The following is a 23,549-nucleotide window of genomic DNA, read 5'->3' on the forward strand; positions in this document are numbered from 1 at the left end:
TCTACCATACATAGATTTTATACTGCAAACAGTCAATATTTTAAAAGTTTGGATTACAAATGTAAAAAACCTGTTCCCAAACAGCTTGACCTGCCAGACTGTGACTTGGCCAGAGAGATAGGGTGCGTAATTAACATAACTGGCTGCTGACTGGTACCACTACTGCTGAGACTAGCTTCAGCCTCCAGGTAGGCTGTCCTCACCTCTCACTCGCCCTGGTGGTGGTAGAGAGCGCCAAATAACTGCCTTCATTGATCTCTCTGGCAGAAATCTACCATCCACAACCATGGCAAATCTTTTTGCGAAGAGCTCAGTACTCATAAAGCAGCTGCCTACCCATAAAGCCAAAGGTGATATGTTGAAACAGTAACCTGTCTCTCCAGCCAGCCACCATCAGCAGCCATTCAAGACTTACTGCAACCAGCTGACCTTCAGGTGTTACGGTGTAAAATCCAGTGCACACAGCAGTAACGAGTTGGGTAGGTGGTTTGGGTGCCATAAATACACGACGAAGGGTAGAGACAAGGGGATCTCTTGACAATGACATATGCAGTCAGGTAGTGTTCCTGCTGTGTCTGATGCACTGTGCAATGAGGTACAGATATTCTTCAGCAGGCAACAAGGCAATTCGAATATGACATTGTCATTTCTCAAACTACAGAGTGAGATTTTGTTTGGGCCGACATGGACTACCTACCTTGGATGGTATATATTTGATAACAAAACCTGATACATTGCTTTGTTCAAGCAAGTTTGCTTTATGTGCAACAAAGAGCCAACCTGCTGAGAAGCAGCCAGCTTGGAGCAATGAGGAAACAAATTTAACCATCATACAACCATATACAATAAAGAACATGTGCAATGAACAAATGAGTCAACATGTAACTTTGCAGTAATATGTAGGGTTGGCTTAAAAGATGGACTTATGGACTTATCATCGATGGGAAGAAATATAAATGATTATTGATCGCTCAATCATAAAAGCCTTCAAAATGGATGCTAATTTATATGCCCTGTCTATAAAGCGAATCGGAATGTAGCACAACACTAGCGCATACATAACATTTGCAACGAGTGCAAAAGTGAGCGTGGCTCACTAATACCCCCGACCCGCCTAGTGTGTCAGCGTTACAAATTAAATAGCTAGGATAGGGTTAGGCAGGGTTCCCCCTAGACTCCAATATCTGAGAGTCAAATGTTTTATTGTTTGATAAATGAAATTTAAAGTGTTCACTGTTAATGTTACACTTAAAGTTAAGTATCTTTTAAATATTATATGTCTTTAGATTAAGTTAACAAGAGCTAATTAATGTTCTCAGCTGATTGTACTGCAGAGACATTTAGGATATATGAATGAAAAACAAAGTTTGTTGGTTTTATTTTTTTCACAATCTTTAATTACTTCACAGCTCATGAAGCAATTTACAGTGACACTAACACAGGATGAATAAATAACATCAGTCTCAATTGTGAAACATAATTTTTAATCATGGATGGAGGATATTAAAATACATTTCATGTCAGATTATAATTTAATACCACTAACTCATTTACATCTTTTATCAAGTTATCTTGTATTATCTATCAACAGTGAAGATGAACTAAAGAATTGTGAACACTCGTAATATTTTCTGGTTGAATACAGTTTATTAGCAACAACAAACACGCCCAAAACTTTACATTTCATATATACCATATTTATTCGTGTATAATACACACTCGAGTATAATACACACCCCTAATTATGGGTAATTAAATCCTAAAAAAAAATATCTCTCGTGAATAATACAAACAGACTTTTCTTCAGTCTCATTTCAGGCTGTCATGATCCGTCATCGGAAATAGCATAACAAATCCGAATTGAATTACGCAAGTTAATCCTGTTGTTACACTATCTGGTAATAAAAATGTGTTCTCTGTATATCTGACCTTATGTTTGTCATATATTTTATTAATTCTATCTAAAATTTCATTCAATAATGTTGACCTAAATTTCGGCAAAAACATGTGTCCCTACAATACTTACAACTTCTGTTTACCCCGTTCCATAGGTTCCGCTTAACCACATACTGTGACCGAGCCAAATCACATTATTCACTGCAACAATGACAATATTTTCTTCTGTTTCATTTTTTACGAGTCTACACATCTAGATAAACATAAGTCATGGTTAACTTTTAGTGAGAAAATATGCCGAAACGTGAAAAACTTTGTCAATTTCCGGAGTTTTCCTTTGTTTACATCACGTGCTGTCATCGAAGCCACACGGAGTGTGAGAGTTATGTTCACTTTGATGAATAAATATCTTTTGTCGTTGCACAGTTTTAGTAGCATATCTATATAATTATGCAAAACAATATCATCATAATATGTAAAGGCCCCAGCTGTTCTGGTTTTAGCGTTTGTTTTAAAACGAGAAAAAAGTCTGGTCATGTGACAGGCTGTGCAAATTAGCCCTCGGCAATGGTGTTATGCGAAGATATGTTACTTCTAAAAACGATGATTAATTAAAAACTAGACGTAAATTTTAAGACGTTTGCATATATTGTCTTCGGAAAATGTGTATAAATTAAGTTCAGGTGAGTAGTTGTAATATTTTCATTCCAAAGCTGGTAAACAACAACATAGATATTTTGAAATTGCGTCAGCCATGACTGAGTCATTTATTTCTGGACATATTTTTCCTTAATTGAGAGTCATATATGCAAGAATCCTGCACCAGGGGAAACTCTGGTTAGGGTTTGAAAAATTCATAAAAAAATGGAAAATTAATTTTTTTAAAAACTTTTCTTTGGACTGCACCCCTCCATATGACACAGTTTATATGTACTAAGTTTGAGATGAATCCCATGAATAGTTTAAGAGAAATCACGCAGACAAAGTTTTCGGACAGACGGACGGAACCTTGGTATAACTATATAACCCCGACATTTTGTCGGGGGTATAATAAAAATACATTGTATTCCTTCGACGGAATATGGTAAACGAACATGTGATAACAATTTAACTTTGATATTTCCAGTTTTGCTAGTCATTCTTGTATATGCAGAGATTAAGATTACCCTGTGTACTGGCTCGTAAACTAAGCCAGAAGCAGCAATAAGCTGTACACACGTTTTCTAGGGATTGACCGGTTATTTGGTTCAAAACCTCCCAATAATATTACTTTAAAGAATTTTGATACAGTGATTGGAAGAATGGTATCTGAAACTATTATTTTATCAGGAATAAAATATTTTAACATCATGTTAGTTGCAGCTTTGCTATGTATATTTCAAATAAATTGATAACCATAAGTGTAGCACTTTGGCATGTTGATTGCTATTGTAGGATAATATTACGTATGGAACAATTTGACCAATCACCGTCAATGCTTCCATGCTCGCAATTGTGAAAACTTTATGTTAGTCAAATTACAACAAAACTTTATATTAGTCAAATTACAACAAATAAGACTTTCAATGAGACAAAGTATGGCATTTATGATATATATATAAATCCATTTTCTGTCAACTAAAACCTTTTCAAGGCGTCATAAGTGGTAATCTGATCATGGTTGCTGTAAATAACGGTGAGTTGTGCGATCTACCGACCACTTCACACACGATTTTGCCAAAGTGAATGTAATCAATTCGATATAATTTTTAAATGAGGTGAGGTGAGGTGAGGTGAAATGGGGTTTAACGTTGTGTCCAAAGATTATAGCATTATTGCATTACTGCACTTCCTCTCTCCTGGCATATGCTCTACCACGAGACCACGGAGGCGATCAATTTTGAAATGAAAAGTCCAGATATACAATGACAGTGTAAATACAAGAATAATTTGTGTACTTCATTACAGATGTTTTGACCTAAACTATTGTGAAGAAATAAAGTTTACATTTACTGAAACAGACATGTTATGGACAATAATGTCAATGACGGAAAGCAACAGTTTTTGTTATGTCTCAAAGTAATCCATGCATAAGTGTGTCACTGCTCACCAGTGGCATCAGATGAGTGATTTCTTTCGTGACTTTCTCCATATTTGCTTAAAGTTACTTCTCCGATATTTACCGATAATTGACCAATATATAATTAGTGATTATCGATCTAAATAATCAGTATCGACAGCCAACCCTAGTAATCATGGTAATGTGGCTATTTGGATGCTTGACTTGTATCAGTCAAACTAGAGGTCAATATGACAGACATCAGGGGAGAAACGATTGATCAGCTATAGATACATGGCAATATGCTGATTGGTTAGAAAATCAATAATGTATAAAAACATTAATAAATATATAAATAAGTAATATATAAAAGGAGCTTGTGTGATGGCATGCTGACAGGTTTGGAGGGTTACGATGGCTTGTTAGAGGCTATATGATGACATGTTCTTATAATTAAGGAGGGTGTATGATGACATGTTCTTATAATTAAGGAGAGTGTATGATGGCTTGTTGTTATAGGTAAGGAGGGTGTATGATGGCATGTTGTTTGAAGTATGGAGGGTGTATGATGGCATGCTGTTTGAAGTAAGGAGGTTGTATAATGGCATGCTGTTTGAAGTATGGAGGGTGTATGATGGCATGTTGTTTGTAGTAAGGAGGTTGTATAATGGCATGTTGTTTGAAGTATGGAGGGTGTAAGATGGCATGTTGTTTGAACTATGGAGGGTGTATGATGGCATGTTGTTAGAGGTAAGGAGGGTGTATAGTGGCATGTTGTTTGAAGTATGGAGGGTGTATGATGGCTTGTTGTTATAGGTAAGGAGGGTGTATAATGGCATGTTGTTTGAAGTATGGAGGGTGTATGATGGCATGCTGTTAGAAGGATGGAGGTTGTATAGTGGCATGTTGTTTGAAGTATGGAGGGTGTATAGTGGCTTGTTGTTATAGGTAAGGAGGGTGTATAGTGGCATGTTGTTTGAAGTATGGAGGGTGTATGATGGCTTGTTGTTATAGGTAAGGAGGGTGTATAGTGGCATGTTGTTTGAAGTATGGAGGGTGTATGATGGCATGCTGTTAGAAGTATGGAGGGTGTATAGTGGCATGTTGTTTGAAGTATGGAGGGTGTATGATGGAATGCTGTTAGAAGTATGGAGGGTGTATAATGGCATGTTGTTTGAAGTATGGAGGGTGTATGATGGCATGTTGTTTGAAGTATGGAGGGTGTATAATGGCATGCTGTTTGAAGTATGGAGGGTGTATGATGGCATGTTGTTAGAGATAAGGAGGGTGTACGATGGCTTATTGTTATAGTGAGTGAGTGAGAGAGTTGGGTTTAATAGCGCTCTTAACAGTATTCCAGTTATATCACGGCGTGTCAGCTTGATGTGGGAGGAAAGCCCGAAGTGATGCAGGTATGAGACAATTACCACTTCGCTGAAACCCACGAACATGGGTATGGTTGTGACAAACCTAGAAACATAATTGGCGCACACCAGGATTCAAACCCACAAAAATAGGTCTCTGGCGTGCCCAAGAGACACAACACTCCGTGAATCGCGGCGACTGAGCCACCCGTGCCCCCTGAAGTAAAGAGGGTGTATGATGACAAATTGTCAGAAATCAGGACAGTGTATGATGGCTTGTTGTCAGAAGTAAGGAGGGTGTATGATGACTTGTTGTCAGAAGTAAGGAGGGTGTATGATGGCTTGTTGTCAGAAGTAAGGAGGGTGTATGATGGTTAGTTAAAGTGAGTTGGTATGATGGCTTGTTGTCAGAAGTAAGGAGGGTGTATGATGGTTAGTTAAAGTGAGTTGGTATGATGGCTTGTTGTTATAGGTATGGAGGGTGTATGATGGCATGTTGTTTGAAGTATGGAGGGTGTATGATGGCATGTTGTTTGAAGTATGGAGGGTGTATGATGGAATGTTGTTAGAAGTAAGGAGAGTGTATGATGGCATGTTGTTAAGATGTAAGGAGGCTGTTGGAACTATTGTGTGTGATGAATATAACAATTTGTATTCAGTCTTGTTGCAAACATTTACCTTTAGTAAGATTCCTCCCAGGATTAAAATCTCTAGGGTCTGAACTGGGTGGTATCAGATCACAGCTTGTCAAACGAGATATGCGACATCCATATGCAGGGTCAGCTCTAGAAATACAAATGAAATAAATTCAAGATTCTAATGATGTACAGGCATTTAGTTCAACCAAGTAAGTTATGCATTAAAAACAGGTAATGCTGCCTAAGACACACACATTGAAAACAAACTGAGCATGGGTTTCTGCTTGTAGAGAACTTGCAGAAGCAGAAGACACCTCTCAACGCCATTTCTAGTAGTACTAGTAGGATTGAGACGATACAATGGTTTACCTGTGCATTAAAGACAATGATGTTGAGTGCAAATAGTAAAGCCTTGAACTTGGGATCTCCATATGGCAGTGTTCAATCAAGTTTATTAAAATGAAGAGCCCTTCAGGCCAAATAGGTAAAAAAAAAAGTGGGGTCAATTTAAACCAGGGAGCCACAAACAATATTTCTCAGCATGAATTAGTTATTATATCTAATCAAAATCGTGTGCCCAGTGGTTCTTAGGAATAAGGGTCCTGCATGCCAAATTTTCAGCTTCTTTGTTTGGGCTTTGACCAGTAAAGGAGTAACAGTACTAGTAAAATTGGCAAAAGTCAAGCTTGGTTTCCATGAAGATTTTTTCTAAAAAGAAGTTGAAATCCATGAGTCCACTCTGTCTTCATTGTTACTTCAACTTCTAAAATGCCTGACCTTTGGTTTCCATGCCAACTATTTGTGAAAACCTACTTTGTGCCACTGCTTCCATATATATAGATAATTTGATGAAACATGTTAGCAGCTTGAAATAGCAATCAGCTTTACACATATACTCAACAACAAAAGTTCCTGTGACAACACTATTTTAGTGTATTTTTCAAACAAATAAAGTTTGGTTTTCAATATTGTAGTACATGTATGGAATCAAGTCACAGAAACGCAACTGCTACAGAAAAGCATGCATTCCATGCAAAAGTTGACTTTTATGCAAGCCCCATGCATTTCACTACCCAATAACGGGTATAAAAACATGTGCATTAACGGGATTCCATATGCATTGTTTAGCATCGTGCTGACAACAACCACTCAGAAAAACAACAAAATTACGCAATTATTCAACATTGCGAAATTTGCGAAATGCCACGCCTGTCCGAAAATGAGCGTCTGCGAGCCATGGGTATGCTTGAAGCGGGTTCGAGTCAACGTGATGTTGCAAGACAATTTAACATCCACAGAAACACCATTTGGTGTTGATGGCAACATTGGCAATAGACGAATGCAATCAGAGACCATCCTCGGAGTGGCAGGCCACGTGTAACCAATAATCAACAAGAATACTGGATTCAAACAACACAGCTATGAAATCAATTCCAGACAGCAACAGTCACTGCAAGAAGCATCCCTGGCCTTCGACGAATATCTTCCCAAACTGTACGTCATCGCCTCAGACCCGCCAGACGTCCCATCTTGACAGGAAACCACCGTTAAGCACGTCTACAGTGGTGCAGACAAGTTCTATTCTGGGGACAAGTTCTATTCACTGATGAGTCTCGTTTTCACCCCAGCCACAGCGATGGACGGATTCGAGTGTACCGACGTCGAGGTGAACGTTACGTCAATCATTGTGTCATGGAAGAAGATCGGTTCGGGGGCGGCAGCGTTATGGTATTGGCTGGGATTAGAGCAAGACAGAGGACCCGTTTGATAGTGGTAGAGGGAAATCTTGATGGACAGCGCTACCGCGACGAGATCATTGGCCCTGTTGTTCTACCGTTTTTGCGTCATCATGGCCCAGGCATTACATTTCAACATGACATCGCCCAGCCTCATATTGCTCGATTTGTTCAGGATTCTTTTCAACAAAACAACGTGAATGTCATCCCCTGGCCGACTCGCTCTCCTGAACTCTCACCAATCAAACACATGTGGGATGAGATGGATCGGCGCCTTCGTTGTCAACCACGCGTTCCACAGACACTCCAGGAACTTCGAAACATGCTCCAGCAGATATGGACAGATATCCCACACAACGAAGATGTGTTGCTTGCATCTCAACCAGAGGTGGACACACACACTATTGATTTGTAAATTGACATTTTGGCATGTTCATGTCTTTTTATGAAATCGCGCATTTTCTGAAGTCAGTATGGCAAATTTAACCATTTGAACACTTACAGGAGTCTTATCTGTTGCAAACCGAAATTGTTTCAGATTTGGTAAAAAACATAACTTTGCATTAAATCTTATTCCATGTCACAGGAACTTTTGTTGTTATGTGTATTTTCGTAGAAGAATCATAATGCAATAATTGGAAGAAGTCATATCTAAACTGATACTTACCATGAAAATTTATATTATATAATTTAAGATGCCGCTTTTACTACATATATTAAAAACAGAAATAATCATAAGGGTTGCACTTTGGTATATTACAAGGCGTTTTAATGTATGGAACAGTTTGTCAAGTCACTATTTGAGATCAGCCAATCAGCAATCATGACAAGCAGGCCTCCTACCGTTTTGCAAATTTGATGGCAAATACAATATTTCAATGTACAACAGTCAAACAACATCATAGTTTTTTATGAATCATATGGTATCTATGGAGTACGAATCCATTCTCTGACAACTAAGGTTCATTTCTAGGGGTCAACAGCAGTAATCCCATCATGGTTGCTGTAAAGAATAGTGTGTTGGTGGGAGATAGATTAAAAACATAAGATATAATGAACACTTTTTATAGCCAGTGTAACCACAGGGCTAATAGCTGCTAGCTAACATAAAGAGGAACCTAAAAGCGTTTGACATCATTTTCAGTCTAAAGACATAACTTTCATGCCTCTAGCTATTGTCAAAAGAAAGCTTATTGAAAGGTATATGCACTTCCGATTTAATGAAACTCGACCCTTTTATTTAAGCCAATGACAGGCTAGCTCTAACAAAGGTATCCTACCAAAATAACTACATGCCAAAATCACTGGAGTCTGAAACAACATAGCTAATGGTCCGGTGGGCAGCTTTTCCCTTGCCTATTCCTTTTATCACTAAGTGGACTTGACTTACAACATACAAGTACAAAAAGAATGAATGATTAAATTAGAATGATTAACATATCACAAAACTTACATGTACATGTCATATCAGATCATTATTCAATCAATTCTAAAGTGTTTGCACTATGATCAACAAGTCAACCGGGTTTAGTAAATATCCAACAGCATCAAGGAATTGAGTTCTTGTTTGTTCTTGGTCCTGATATTTTTACATCGTTGTATTTGTGCTAAATGACTTCAACAATCAAATCTAAAAATATCTTAAATTTAACTGAGAATAAAATTAGTGTGTTTTAATCTGCAAACAACAGTGCGATGACAAATTTAAAATTTAACATTTTAGTAACCATTTACAAACTCGTTAAATGTGAGATATGTTTTATAAACATATATACATCTATGTAAATAATACTAGGAAATTAAACTTTGATATAACAAAAAGATTTTAACTGAAACACAGGCACATGATGCGTGTGGAGTTTCATCAATGATATGACGAAACAGAATGGGTTTTTTTTAATTAATACGCAAAAAATTCTTTTTTTTAAGAGCGACAACTGGAATCTTCATGATCTTGCATATTTATACCGAAGCTTCTTTAATATCTTCATAATATGTTTTACTTACTTCTAATTTGTTCACTCACCTCATTCAACCTCTCATATGAAATAAATGGTCATGCATGTTTGTATTCACCATGTTCACCAACCTAGTTAACATGAGAGCATCCTTCTCAGCTTAATCTTAATCAGCTTGTTCCTCTCCATCTAATCCCTACTCCTGGACTATTCCACTACAGTGGGTAATTTGCCTTTGTTGTTTTAACTAAGTGTAGTTATTTTGCATGTAGTTGTTTTGGGAGACAGCCCTTACAAATATGTCCTACCAGCAGAGGGTTGTTTCAGTACACAAAGAAGCAGAAATACCTCAAGAATGACCACACCTTCAAATGAAAGCCCATCAAGGCTGTGTTGTAAGATTTGAACTAAAATTTCAAATCTTACCACACTGTCACATGCTTCATTAAACACTTTGAGGGTATGACCTTGAAGAATGAATTTGACCTTCAAGATCAGGTACAACTATTTCAAGAACAATGCCAAGAGCAATACAGCACAGACACCAAATATTATGTCCATCGGTTGTATTCGATGTAAAATCCATACAAAAGTGCACATTTAAAATGACATGTACTAGCACTCCTAACTGGGAACATAAGGATAAAATAGAGGTGATCATTTTCCTCATGGACCATAAATCCATTAGTCTCATCTTAATTTTATTTTCAACAAGTATTTGTTACAAAGTGACGAAATGTCCCCCGCCTGTATATACACCATAGCACCAAATATGAAGACAATACAGTGTTTAGTTCTTGAGATATCGCGGCAACACCGTTTTCCAACTCCAAAAGCAGATTTGCCTGCTGTGACCTTGACAAATGGGGTCAAGGTCACCAAAACCGACTGGTGTCTGTGGAGTCTGTATATACATCATTGTTCCAAATATGAAGACAATCCAGTGTTTAGTTCTTGAGATATCGCGGCAACAAACAGGTGGGACGACATACAGATGGACGTACGTACGGATGGTCGTGTATACTATATCCCCTGCTTCGCGCTTTCGCGAGGCGGGGGACAATGATAGCAGGGAGAACACCTTGTCTGATGTTTCTTGAAGACAAATATGACAAGGCGTGTGGTTTGATATGAATCTAATTCTGCTGCCTGTGTATAGGTCCATATGGTCTCCATCATTATTTGAAACATATTAATTATACATTTCAACAGTAAAAACTAACATTTTTAGTCCACCTGTCCTTATGATGATAACATGTAGCAAACCCCTTAAAAATGGCACTATTGGGGTCAGTCTGGAAATGACTACAGGACCAGTGCCAATTTCTAATGCTGTATTTTCAGGTAAAAGTACACTTTTGACATACTTACCAATGTGTTATTCGTTTCAATAAAAAAAATCACATTACCATAATAGTACAATGACATTTTTGCAGGGTACTAACATGTAACCCATAATCCGGAGTTTGAATCCAGACTAACCCAAGTAGGTTTCTAGATTTGTCAGCACCATATCCACGATTGTGGGCTTCACCAAAGTGGTAAAGGTCTGAGATCAGCATCACTTCAGGTTTTCCTCATTATTTACATGGGGTTACTTTATAACAACTTGGTCTGGTCTAATTGTAAACACTGGCCAAATTTCAACAACTTACTTGAAGTCCCTGTAAGGTAAACTGCAACAATCCAGTCGCTGGGTTATAGCTTGTTTTAGATGAAAGCTGTATAAATGCTGTACTGTTATCTTTATTGTCCGTAATACTCTTAAATACCCAATTAATCGGGAACGAAGCATTTCAGCAATCTGAAAAAGAGATGTCAGATCATACAAAACTAACACTTGATGGAAAGCAAGACACAGGTTCTTGGTTCAGCATAGCACAACTTCAACAGCAGTCATGATAAATACAACTAAACATATCTGAGTTAACACTTGCATCAGGAATGATTTGTTTTATTCTCATTTGTTTGTTGTTTAACGCCGCACTCAGCAATATTCTAGCTATATGACGGCTGTCTGTAAGTAATCGAGTCTGGACCAGACAATCCAGTGATTGACATCATGCGCATCGTTCTACACATTTGGGATAAGATGACATGCATCAACCAAGTCAGCGAGCCTGACCACCGGATCCTGTTAGTCGCCTCTTACAACAAGCATGGGTTGCTGACGACCAGTTCGAACTCCGATCTACAAGGGTTGTTTTATTCTCATGTTTGAACTAATACTTACTTTATTTAATCTGTCCTTTTCACTACTTGGATGTTTTGAATATGGTAATGAATCAAAGATGGCCTGAAAAAGAAACAATAACTTATAGTCATCATAGTTCAACATATTTTTCCTCTAGCAGGGTTTGCATCTCATTTCCTGGGTACTAAAAAAAGGTGCATTTTGACAAAGGATACAGGCAAATTAGTTGAATTGTTTCAGGTTACATGATGGATGTCTTACTATGTCCTCTAAGCATGCTTTGTGAGAAATGGGGAAACATTTTGGCCCATGCCATTGTTCAATGTCAATTCAGGTGCTGGATGTTTTTGGCTTAACTATCTCACTCAACGGACGTCATAAATATTGAATTATTAAAATTATTATCATGGCAAGGGGCTCTTTCAGTTTATCAGCTTGAATACCCACTGTGCGACAACCATTTACATCTTCATTCATATATTTACATGATGTATTAGTGATAGAAACCAACAAGTTTTAGTCTAGTCTAGTCCTTATAACATGTATAATGATAACATATAGCAAAACCCTTAAAAAAGGACAAATTTCGACTAGTCCTAAACTCTTTATGATACCTTATCAACTAGGAGGTTTGGCAAGGACAAGATTAGTGACAAATTCTAACGCTGTGTATATAGAGAGTACTATTCATTCTCGTTAGATACCATTTTTAAGAAATGAGTGGACTTTCTATGGTATCTGACCGAGCGAAAGCGAGGTCAGATAACATAGAAAGTTCCTAAGTTTCGTAAAAATGGTATCTAACGAGAATGAGTGTGGTATTTTATTTATTACCCACATTAAATAGGTATGTAAGTGTAAATACATAACAACTTTTGTTCGTTGACAGACCAAACTGAAACCGGTTGCAAAATCTGGTTGCGCATGAATATTGATATATGCCCAAATATGGGCATTGTTGACATTCCTATGCATACACAATAACAACATGCGCCTGCAGTTGTGTTTGAAAACAAAACAGCACCGATGCTCAAGATCCTTTTGGAAGAATTTCTTCAACTTATGAGAATTCAAGCACCATGTTGTTAGTATGCAGGACACCTATAAGAAAATTTGAAAAGTCACATTAGCGCCGCGCTTTGAATATCAGACCAACAGTCGGTCACTCGCACTGCCGGGGTCCCGTCTGTGCATTCAAAATTGTTTGGTATCCTTGATCTATCAGCTGAATTTATATCATGTCCAAACCATTTTGAAAGAGGGAAATCAGAGTGTTCGCCAAAGACATTCATTGTTTACTGTACCACCCTCTACTGAAGACGTGAAAATCAACATGCTCAAGTCTGATTACATGTCAGCTATGAAGGTCGCCACCGGAATAAGAAAAGACAACCGTGATCTACTCAGTGTCTTGCGCTAGAGATAGGGAATGTTATTGTTCATCTTTGGGATATTTTGGCCCACATAAATTTTTTTTGAGTTTTCGAATGATTTGTATCGGAAATGTTCACTTTGAGTGATCTGGCTGTGCAGTCATAAACAAACAACTCCCGAAACAGTGCCACAGAATACGCTTTGAAGAGGACACTGATTGCACAACCGGATCATCTGAAGTAAGTCTAGATATCTGCCCAGACAGTTTAAACTGATTTCACTTCACCACGCTTAATCTTTAACTTTAAATCAAATTGGAAGCTGGGAAAGTAGTCGGGTGCGCAACGCTCATTGGGACCCTCGATGTATTGAACGGTAGTCATACATTGTAAATGGATATAGCTCGATTATATGATGTCTGTGGAAGCTCAATGCATAACTTATTAGGATGCAAACCGAATTTGATACGTGTGACAATCTTGTTTGGTTTAAAAAAGTGTTTGTTAATATCTCTTGCTCACATGAGATTGCTTCAGTTCTGCCTTGTAGTTGCAAAATGAATAACATCTCGTGAATTTTTATGAATGAAAAAAGTATTCCCGGTGTGACAGGTCACGGTTATCCAATCAAAACGAATAAAACATGCTCAACCTTGTACGACACACGTGTGACGTACAGATTTAGTATCTTACCACCTGTATCTTCACCACGTGGGTAATAAACAGTTATATGTGCATCAAATGTTTCAAGTCTTATTTCATAGTAAGACTATCAACATGATCTAAATAAATCAAATTAGATAATTCATTAATCACCTGAAAACTATCATTATATTGCTTCTCATTTAAATGCATTAACATATGCACATGTATGGCAACATGGCCAAAAATTGTTGAATTTGAAGCATGATACAGCGAAGGGAACCCAGGCCATTTCAAAGCCCAAATATCTCATAGCTCTAAAGCCATCTATGTTTTATGTTCATCTGCACCTGAAATAGTTTTTGCTCTTAGTCTTACACACAGAATTAAGTAATCCTCATACATTAGGATCACCCATATAGTACGGGACAATGAATGTGCGATTGTTAATTTACATACTATAATGTCAGAAATATTCCAGGTTTATCATGACCAAAAAAAAACAAATCAGGGAATAGCTAATCTCCACTAAGAGAAGTGCATGAAATACACTGGCAACAAACTACATAAATAAATCACAACTTAGTGAGTACTCACACATCACCAATCAAATGCTGTAACACTAAAATGCTTCTCATGCTGTGACAAAGATCCTTGACCGACCCGTACATGCAAAAAAACACTTTCAAATTCAAAGTACTCCAACAGCTATCTAACATACTTAAACCTGTCAAACATAACCATCACAATGACAGTGACTTCATATTAGTCAACAGGGAAAATGGTTTCCGTATTACCATGTAAGTATCACAAAGTGTCCACACACTCAATAAGTAGGGAAATGGAGCTGTTTACATGGTTTAAAAACATTCTGAAGTTTAACAGAAACAGGCAATACAGACAGACATATTAATGTAATGTATAGCCAATATTAAAGAGAACAACTAGCAGTGAACAGATGCATTCTGCTGTCTTGACAAAGCATTCTGAAATTTTCCTGGCATCCCTACTCTATAGACATTCCTAAGGACCACAAACAACATGATGATATACAACCTGCCACAGACAGAAAGGTGATGGACATGTTGGAAGTGCTTGCAGTAACTGAAGCAACACCTTCACAGCCATTTCCTGAAGGTCCACCATACATTTCCAGGACTATACTGCTACCTTCAGACTGAGAAAGTACATGCCTACTAATGTTACTGCACAACCTCTAACCAAAGTAACTAGGTTAAAGTACATACCTCTAACAATGAGGAACCTAAATCTATAGTGAGTGAGTATGGTTTTACACCGCTTTTTTAGCAATATTCCAGCAATATCATGGCGGGGGGACACCAGAAATGGGCTTCACACATTGTACCCATGTCGGGAAACGAATGCTGGTCTTCAGCGTGACGAGCGAACGTTTTAACCACTAGGCTACCCGACCGCCCTCTAAATCTATAAATAGAACATGGTCACATAATGACATCACTTCAATAGTGACCTTGACTTTTGACAACCATAACAGGCTTTGATTATGTCATTTATCTTCACTGATTGAAAAAAACAACCCCTTTGTTTATGATTTAAAAAGACCTGAGAGTTGAGTCATGTTTCATGTCCACAATTTGATGTGGTTGAGACCCAACCTTAGATCATGTATAGCAAGTTTATTATTCAAATATTCATTTAAATACTCAATATATTGTGTATACAAGTATTTTTATACCTTGTTCACACTGAGTAACCTTGACCTTCCATGGCATCCAATCTGATGTGAAACATTTTCTCAGTAGGACATAGGAAGCATATGCGGTATGAAGTTTCTAATGTCTGTTATAAGCACATAGTTGGTGAACACAGAGATCACCCATTTAACAGCCACCTTCACTGCAAATAACCTACATTTATGTCTTTCATGAATACTGGACGCTGCCATCATTTCCAGACAAGAACTATTCAAGTGTGTCAATATTTACATCTGACTAAACTCAGATCATATCATCTTAGACATAACCTTCTAGTGAACACTGTTTTTACTTCCAAAATGTTTGCAAACTCTCATCTATTTCAGGTAGATGAGGACGATATCTTGATTTGTTGTAATACTGATAGTGCTGACTTGATGTTGAATGTCATGTATTTCTAGGAATCAACTAACAGGCAGTCCATTATATGCTTTCCATAGTTCGATGAGTACCTCTTGCTTGAAACAAGATTGTCGTCTAATCTGGACTGCAGTCTAAACCAGTGCAAAGTCTTGTTAGTTATATAATATGAATGTGCAGGTAAAAGTAAAAAAACTTAATTGTAAAAAGGACACCTATTTGGAGTTATGTAGTGTTGTTTGTTTGTTTTTTTGTGGGGTTTTGTTTGGTGGGTGTGTGTGTTACATTGCTTTTCAAGGCTTTTCAAGGCTGACAACTGTCATTTTCAAGCCTCCATAGTTGGGTTTATTAGCCTTAGTTTGTCAATATTTGATTATATCCAGCATAGTATATATTACTAGTAAGACCTAAAAAGCAGTATGACCACCACACATTTTCCAACAAGATTTATTTTTCACCCAACAAAAAAGTAAATTAAGCCAGTCATGAATTATTCGGTTATGGGCCGGGAAGGCGAAAATCAATCCCTCAGAGTTAGAAATTACGTTCGCCTTCCCGGTCATCACAAAAATACTTATTATGGCAGATGATCGCCTTCCCGGTACTTGTTAATTACAAAGAAAACACCAATGAAATGAGGACACTATTTAATCTGGGCAACAAAGTCAATATATAACAAGTATAGTATAACATATCATATATCATGCATGTATCTGAAGATGTATATAGACATACATTTTATCATTTATGTAATAATTCAGTTCATTCCCAGTGCAGTAGATCTGCCACATCTTCAGTGTAGTCCATTGTTGTCGTCAATTGGTTCAACAGATCTTCTTTCAAGGCACGGAGTCTAGAGTCAATCACTCGGTATTTTCTCTTCCGAGCAGGTGCTCTTGGGTGAGCGCCTAGCTGCTCAACCCTCACTTCTGTTAGAGATTGTTCACGTTTCAGAAGATTCACTACCTCGAAGATGTTAGGGTGAGTCTTCTGGGCGCTCTTGTTCAAGGGATGATGCCTTCTTTCAAGGTTGTTGTTTGTTCTGCGTCCCTGGTTTCCGAAGTGATTCCACAGGTCCTTGCTCCAAGATCCTTCTACCCATGTAGTGGTAACATAGTCCATGAAGCGCGTCACCTTGACGCCTTGAGGACTGTCTGCAATCGCATCAGCCCACACGTCTTCAACCATGTCTAGTGGCACCAAGGGAAGGGCAAAAGCTCGTCTTCACTTCTTCAACGCTAGTGTATTCTGTTGCCAGTCCTTCCTTCTGTACGAGTCGCCACATACACTGGTTAAAGAGAAAGAAGCAGCCTCTAGTATGTGTAGTTGCGAACACAGACTGAACGGCGTTGTGGGCAGCGCGCTCAAAGTCTAGCTGAAACACCCGGGGAGTCCAGTCAAAACCTAAGTTGTGTGCAGCCTCTTGAATGTATTTAAAAGCTCTCACGTAAGTACACTCTGCCTTGTTTGGTAGAAGACAGAATACAAGAGGGACATATGCTCTTGAAACTCAGCATGAATGGTGTACACTTGGTCGAACAGCTTCGGAGAAGACGAGAAAGTGCCATCTGCATACACAATGTCTGCTTCACACTACAGTTCTAGGTTCTTGTCAGTAGTGAAGATAAGGATAGGGTCTTCGCCTTCGGGTCCACTTTCCTTCTAAGTTGACGTGTAGTCTACTTTGAGGCAGGCGTGGAACAGTCTTGTGACGCTGGCGGTAAAGGATAGTCTTCATCGCTGCAAAGGTCGGGATCTCAGCCAGCACACAATCAGGTACAACGTCATGGTTCTTCCTCAGGTTAGCGATCTGATCATCGTAGATCCTGGGTATAGGACTCACCTCGGTCTTGGTACGATGAACTAGTTTCGATTTGAAGGCATCAACGTGCATGATGAAGGGCTGTTCTACATGGTTGTGTGCCTGTCCTTGTGACTGAAGGACATCATCGGAGGAGATGATTTTGGCCTTGCACTGGCTGGTGACACACTTCCAATAAGTCTTCTCATCAGTCTTCTTGTTAATACGATACTTATGACCACTGTAGTAAAGATGCTTGCCACCACGAACAGAGTCGATGAAAATCAAACGTACCTGTACATTAGCCATCTTTTTGAACGTTAATGATCTTGTCTGACTGACTGATATAGAAGATTTAACGTGCGCTTTCCGACTACAGCGTATTTCGCACACGGGCCTGGCCGGACCATTTAGTGTATTCCGAGAAGGGTGAAAGTGGTGTGTGCAACCCAAGAGGGGGTTTTTAGGGGTTGCTTATATTGATTTTTTGAAATTTTTAAATTTGGAATAAATGCCGAGGTGGGTGGAGGAGGGAACTAAAGGAGCCGGGTAAGGTGGGTGTTTGTATGATCTTGTACATATAAAAATCTTATATACTTCTTACTTGGGTTTCAAAACAAAGAGACATCCTACTCACAATTCAAACGACTTTTGCGTTAAAGTCGCATCTTCTCAATACAAGATATAGTAGTAGAGATTAACTGATTCCCCCGTGTTGTTATAGCTTCATCGTTTCTTTACTAGATTACTTAATCTGAATTCAATGGAAGTTAGTAATCACATTCTCTGAGTTCAATTTTTTTTATCTCTTTCTTCACTTTTCCGTCTCACAACACCCCAGTGTCCTCAATGTATAAGTGTCCGTTGTATACATAACGAGGGTACACATCACTGATCTTTTCATTCGCCTTCCCGGTCCCCAGTCCCTTACCACTCCATTTGCCTTTCCGGTACTACTGGTAAATAGATTTTCGACTTCCCGCGCCGACACCAATTATTCAGGGTCTTTTGCACACAAATCTATCACTGTGATAAAGCTCACTTAAACATTTTTGGTACATATTTTGGTGTGCTTTAACACTATGATTAACAAGTAAACGTTGTTTTGTACAAATTAAAGGCTTTTCAAGCTATGTTGGTGATTTTCAAGGTTGACATTAAAAATCAAGGCTTTTCAAGAGGGACCATAACATTCAAGGCTTTTTGAAGCCTGTACAAACCCTGAATAAATACAAACTTTCCTTCAACCAGTTCACTTCTTAGGCAGTACTTAAATGCAACCTACTGTACCTGCAGGTAAAGGTATCTATTGCAACAACTTGAAACACTGATCAGCATTAGTTTCAGTCATATGATATACCAAGCATACAAATAAAAGAACCAATCAAAATCAACTCTTACAGTCAATAATGAAAAGGGCAGCTCACGGCCCACCTACAAATGCAGAGTGTGGACATGGTGAAGGGACAACACACATGCAGAGTGTGGACATGGTGAAGGGACAACACACATGCAGAGTGTGGACATGGTGAAGGGACAACACACATGCAGAGTGTGGACATGGTGAAGGGACAACACACATGCAGAGTGTGGACATGGTGAAGGGACAACACACATGCAGAGTGTGAACATGGTGAAGGGACAACACACATGCAGAGTGTGGACATGGTGAAGGGACAACACACATGCAGAGTGTGGACATGGTGAAGGGACAACACACATGCAGAGTGTGGACATGGTGAAGGGACAACACACATGCAGAGTGTAGACATGGTGAAGGGACAACACACATGCAGTGTGAACATGGTGAAGGGACAACACACATGCAGAGTGTGAACATGGTGAAGGGAGGAGACACATGCAGTGTGAACATGGTGAAGGGACAACACACATGCAGTGTATTGACATGGTGAAGGGACAACACACATGCAGAGTGTGGACATGGTGAAGGGACAACACACATGCAGAGTGTGGACATGGTGAAGGGACAACACACATGCAGTGTGGACATGGTGAAGGGACAACACACATGCAGAGTGTGAACATGGTGAAGGGAGGAGACACATGCAGTGTGAACATGGTGAAGGGACAACACACATGCAGTGTATTGACATGGTGAAGGGACAACACACATGCAGAGTGTGGACATGGTGAAGGGACAACACACATGCAGTGTATTGACATGGTGAAGGGACAACACACATGCAGAGTGTGAACATGGTGAAGGGGCAACACACATGCAGAGTGTGAACATGGTGAAGGGACAACACACATGCAGTGTATTGACATGGTGAAGGGGCAACACACATGCGGAGTGTGAACATGGTGAAGGGAGGAGACACATGCAGTGTGGACATGGTGAAGGGACAACACACATGCAGAGTGTGAACATGGTGAAGGGACAACACACATGCGGAGTGTGGACATGGTGAAGGGGCAACACACATGCAGAGTGTGAACATGGTGAAGGGAGGAGACACATGCAGTGTGGACATGGTGAAGGGACAACACACATGCAGTGTGGACATGGTGAAGGGAGGACACACATGCAGAGTGTGAACATGGTGAAGGGACAACACACATGCAGAGTGTGAACATGGTGAAGGGAGGAGACACATGCAGTGTGGACATGGTGAAGGGACAACACACATGCAGTGTGGACATGGTGAAGGGAGGAGACACATGCAGTGTGTGAACATGGTGAAGGGACAACACACATGCAGTGTGTGAACATGGTGAAGGGACAACACACATGCAGAGTGTGAACATGGTGAAGGGACAACACACATGCAGAGTGTGGACATGGTGAAGGGACAACACACATGCAGTGTGAACATGGTGAAGGGGCAACACACATGCAGAGTGTGAACATGGTGAAGGGAGGAGACACATGCAGTGTGGGCATGGTGAAGGGACAACACACATGCAGAGTGTGAACATGGTGAAGGGGCAACACACATGCAGAGTGTGAACATGGTGAAGGGAGGAGACACATGCAGTGTGAACATGGTGAAGGGAGGAGACACATGCAGAGTGTGGACATGGTGAAGGGACAACACACATGCAGAGTGTGAACATGGTGAAGGGAGGAGACACATGCAGTGTGGACATGGTGAAGGGAGGAGACACATGCAGTGTGGACATGGTGAAGGGAGGACACACATGCAGAGTGTGAACATGGTGAAGGGACAACACACATGCAGTGTGGACATGGTGAAGGGAGGACACACATGCAGAGTGTGAACATGGTGAAGGGACAACACACATGCAGTGTGGACATGGTGAAGGGACAACACACATGCAGTGTGGACATGGTGAAGGGAGGAGACACATGCAGTGTGGACATGGTGAAGGGACAACACACATGCAGAGTGTGGACATGGTGAAAGGACAACACACATGCAGAGTGTGGAAATGGTGAAGGGACAACACACATGCAGAGTGTGGACATGGTGAAGGGGCAACACACATGCAGAGTGTGGACATGGTGAAGGGGCAACACACATGCAGAGTGTGGACATGGTGAAGGGACAACACACATGCAGAGTGTGGACATGGTGAAGGGACAATCTGCTATATTACTCCAGTGAGGGAGGGACAGGGAAGAAGATATTAGCTGCTGCAGGAACAAGCGAGAGATGTGTGTCACCACAAAGAGGCAGGCCTGCCCGCAAAACAAGGATTAAATTGTCATATAAAGCTGGAAAGGTTTTTACGATTGCTGCTTATGGAAAAACCTGACTCGCATACAGATGAGTGCTTGTCATGTCTTTCATCTTAGCCTGTCAAACAACAGACAAGCTCCTGGACTGCCTTTGATGTTGCCTGCAGCATTTATTGTTTCCAACTTGATGCTGATATAAAACTTCCCCACTCATCATTTGCCTGCAAAAGGGCCCAGAAAAAACCTAGATGAAAAGATTGTTGCAAGAAAGGCGTCCCTAACTGAAAGTCAAAGTGCCTCCAATGTCATTAAGATCCAAAACCTGTCTCCCTATGCAATGTTTATCATCATCAAGCTGGCAAGTCATGCAAATGCCTAGCTCTCGGCAGCAGAATTCTCTATGCAGTTATCACACTAAATATATTTATTGCCTATAATTATGCATCTTTCTCTATGCTTGAATGGCTTTTATGGCAGAGCTCAGTTCAAAGAGACTGTCTGTAGGAGCCGGCCTGGCCAGGCAGGCAGGCAGGCAGGCAGGCAGACATGACAGCGTAGGTAATTGCAAGGCAGAAGAGGGGAGAGAAGTGATAGCTGATAGAGGTGTGCCAGCCCAACATAAACTCAGTGTTACATCCTTCACACTACTTCTCAACATGGCAAAATACTTAAACATAAGCTGTGGCTCCACAAAGTCTACACAGAAAGAGTGTATCAATAACTGATGTAGCAGACTTCAGTCACAGTCTCAAACCAGTACAGCTGCTCAACCTTTCTACTTTTCCTTATCTTCTTTTTATACCTGAAATGCTTCCCAGTAAATCTCTGATAATCTACCTATTTCAGCATATTTCTGTTTCAACACTTAGTTGTCTTCAGCCATCAAATTTTAGTACATGTACCACCAAACAGGCGTGTGTGTTTTAGTGAGTGAGTGAGTGAGTGAGTGAGAGAGATTTCCTCAGCCTGTGTCTCCTATACTGGTGTGACAAGATCACACTCCCTGCTATTCCTCACTCTCACACAAAGACAGGCTATATGTGGCTGCCAGACACCTATAAAACGCAGTCAGCATGAAACATGGCTTTGGCAGTGAGATTCCCTTTGAAAAGTTGAAAAGTGCTGCAGGGATCAAGCAGCTTTCCAGGCCAGGGGAATATTTATGATGGCGGCTGACGGCCTACTGAAGCCTCACTCTCTGACACACAAATCTTTGTGAAGGGAACAGATGAGAAAGGCAAATGGCAGTTTTTCACTGTAGATTTATGAGAAAAGCAGACATTTCAACTTGGGATAGGGCTTTATAGTGGCTGCTACATCTGCCAAATGAAGGACAAAGCCAGCAAAAAGCATTTCCAAGACAACAAAAAAGCGTTCATAAACCTATTGTTCTTTCACTAATTGTTAGTTTGCTTTCACCAGTTGTTCCTAATGTATCTAATCATGATATGTGCTATTCAAGTGCCTAATACACACTCAAACACAATACAGTGGAAGAACCCGAGAATATTTGAAGAAATCAGTATATGAATATATCTTTTAACTTTTAAGGGTAAAAAACGTTAGAATGAGAAAGTTAATGAGAATGCAAAAACAAGAAAAAATTCACAACTCCCATCTTTAAAAATTTCACCCAGGTAAAAAACAGAAGATGTATGAGGTAAACAAAAGAAATAATATTTACAAACAAAATGGCCTTCCCAATGAGAAAATAGTGTGTATTTGAAAAAAAACACCAACATTTTACAGAATGCAGTAACACATGATGATGAATATCCATGTACTGGAAAGCTCTGGCTTATAACAACACATTCTGTGCTACAGGAATACGCTTGTGACTTGGAGGACAATTTGGGTTGGGTTGGACTATTTATTCCTGTTTACTGGCCCATGAGGTTGTATGTTGATGATATCAGGTTATGCACAATGATTATAGCCTGCTGCCTACAGAAAGTGATGAATGAGAGTCTTCTTCCCTTGGCCAAATCGGGTGTTAAACCGTCAACTGCTGCCTGCCTGCCATGGAGGGGCTGGTTTCCAACACAGGCAGGTCATGTCTAGTGCGGAGACATACACTGGGCCAGGGAAAAGACCGCAGGCAATAAACATGGCTTCTTTTCTGGCCAGCCAGATCAATAGAGACCAGTAC

General features: G+C 39.7%; 1 protein-coding gene across 1 annotated transcript in view; it reads right to left on the reverse strand.

Annotated features, from left to right (window-relative positions):
- Window positions 1-23,549, reverse strand: part of LOC139480281 (VWFA and cache domain-containing protein 1-like) — an 88,554-nt gene that overhangs the window by 51,320 nt on the left and 13,685 nt on the right. The window contains exons 2-4 of the mRNA XM_071263334.1: window positions 11,864-11,926; window positions 11,286-11,434; window positions 5,977-6,083 (exon numbers count right to left, since the gene is read on the reverse strand). Of these exons, the coding sequence (XP_071119435.1) occupies window positions 5,977-6,083; window positions 11,286-11,434; window positions 11,864-11,926 (319 nt within the window). The remainder of the gene's footprint in view (window positions 1-5,976; window positions 6,084-11,285; window positions 11,435-11,863; window positions 11,927-23,549) is intronic.

The sequence above is a fragment of the Haliotis cracherodii genome, unplaced genomic scaffold (genome assembly GCF_022045235.1).
Source record: "Haliotis cracherodii isolate W230 unplaced genomic scaffold, xgHalCrac1.p SCAF_4, whole genome shotgun sequence".
Classification (NCBI taxonomy): Eukaryota; Metazoa; Mollusca; class Gastropoda; order Lepetellida; family Haliotidae; genus Haliotis; species Haliotis cracherodii.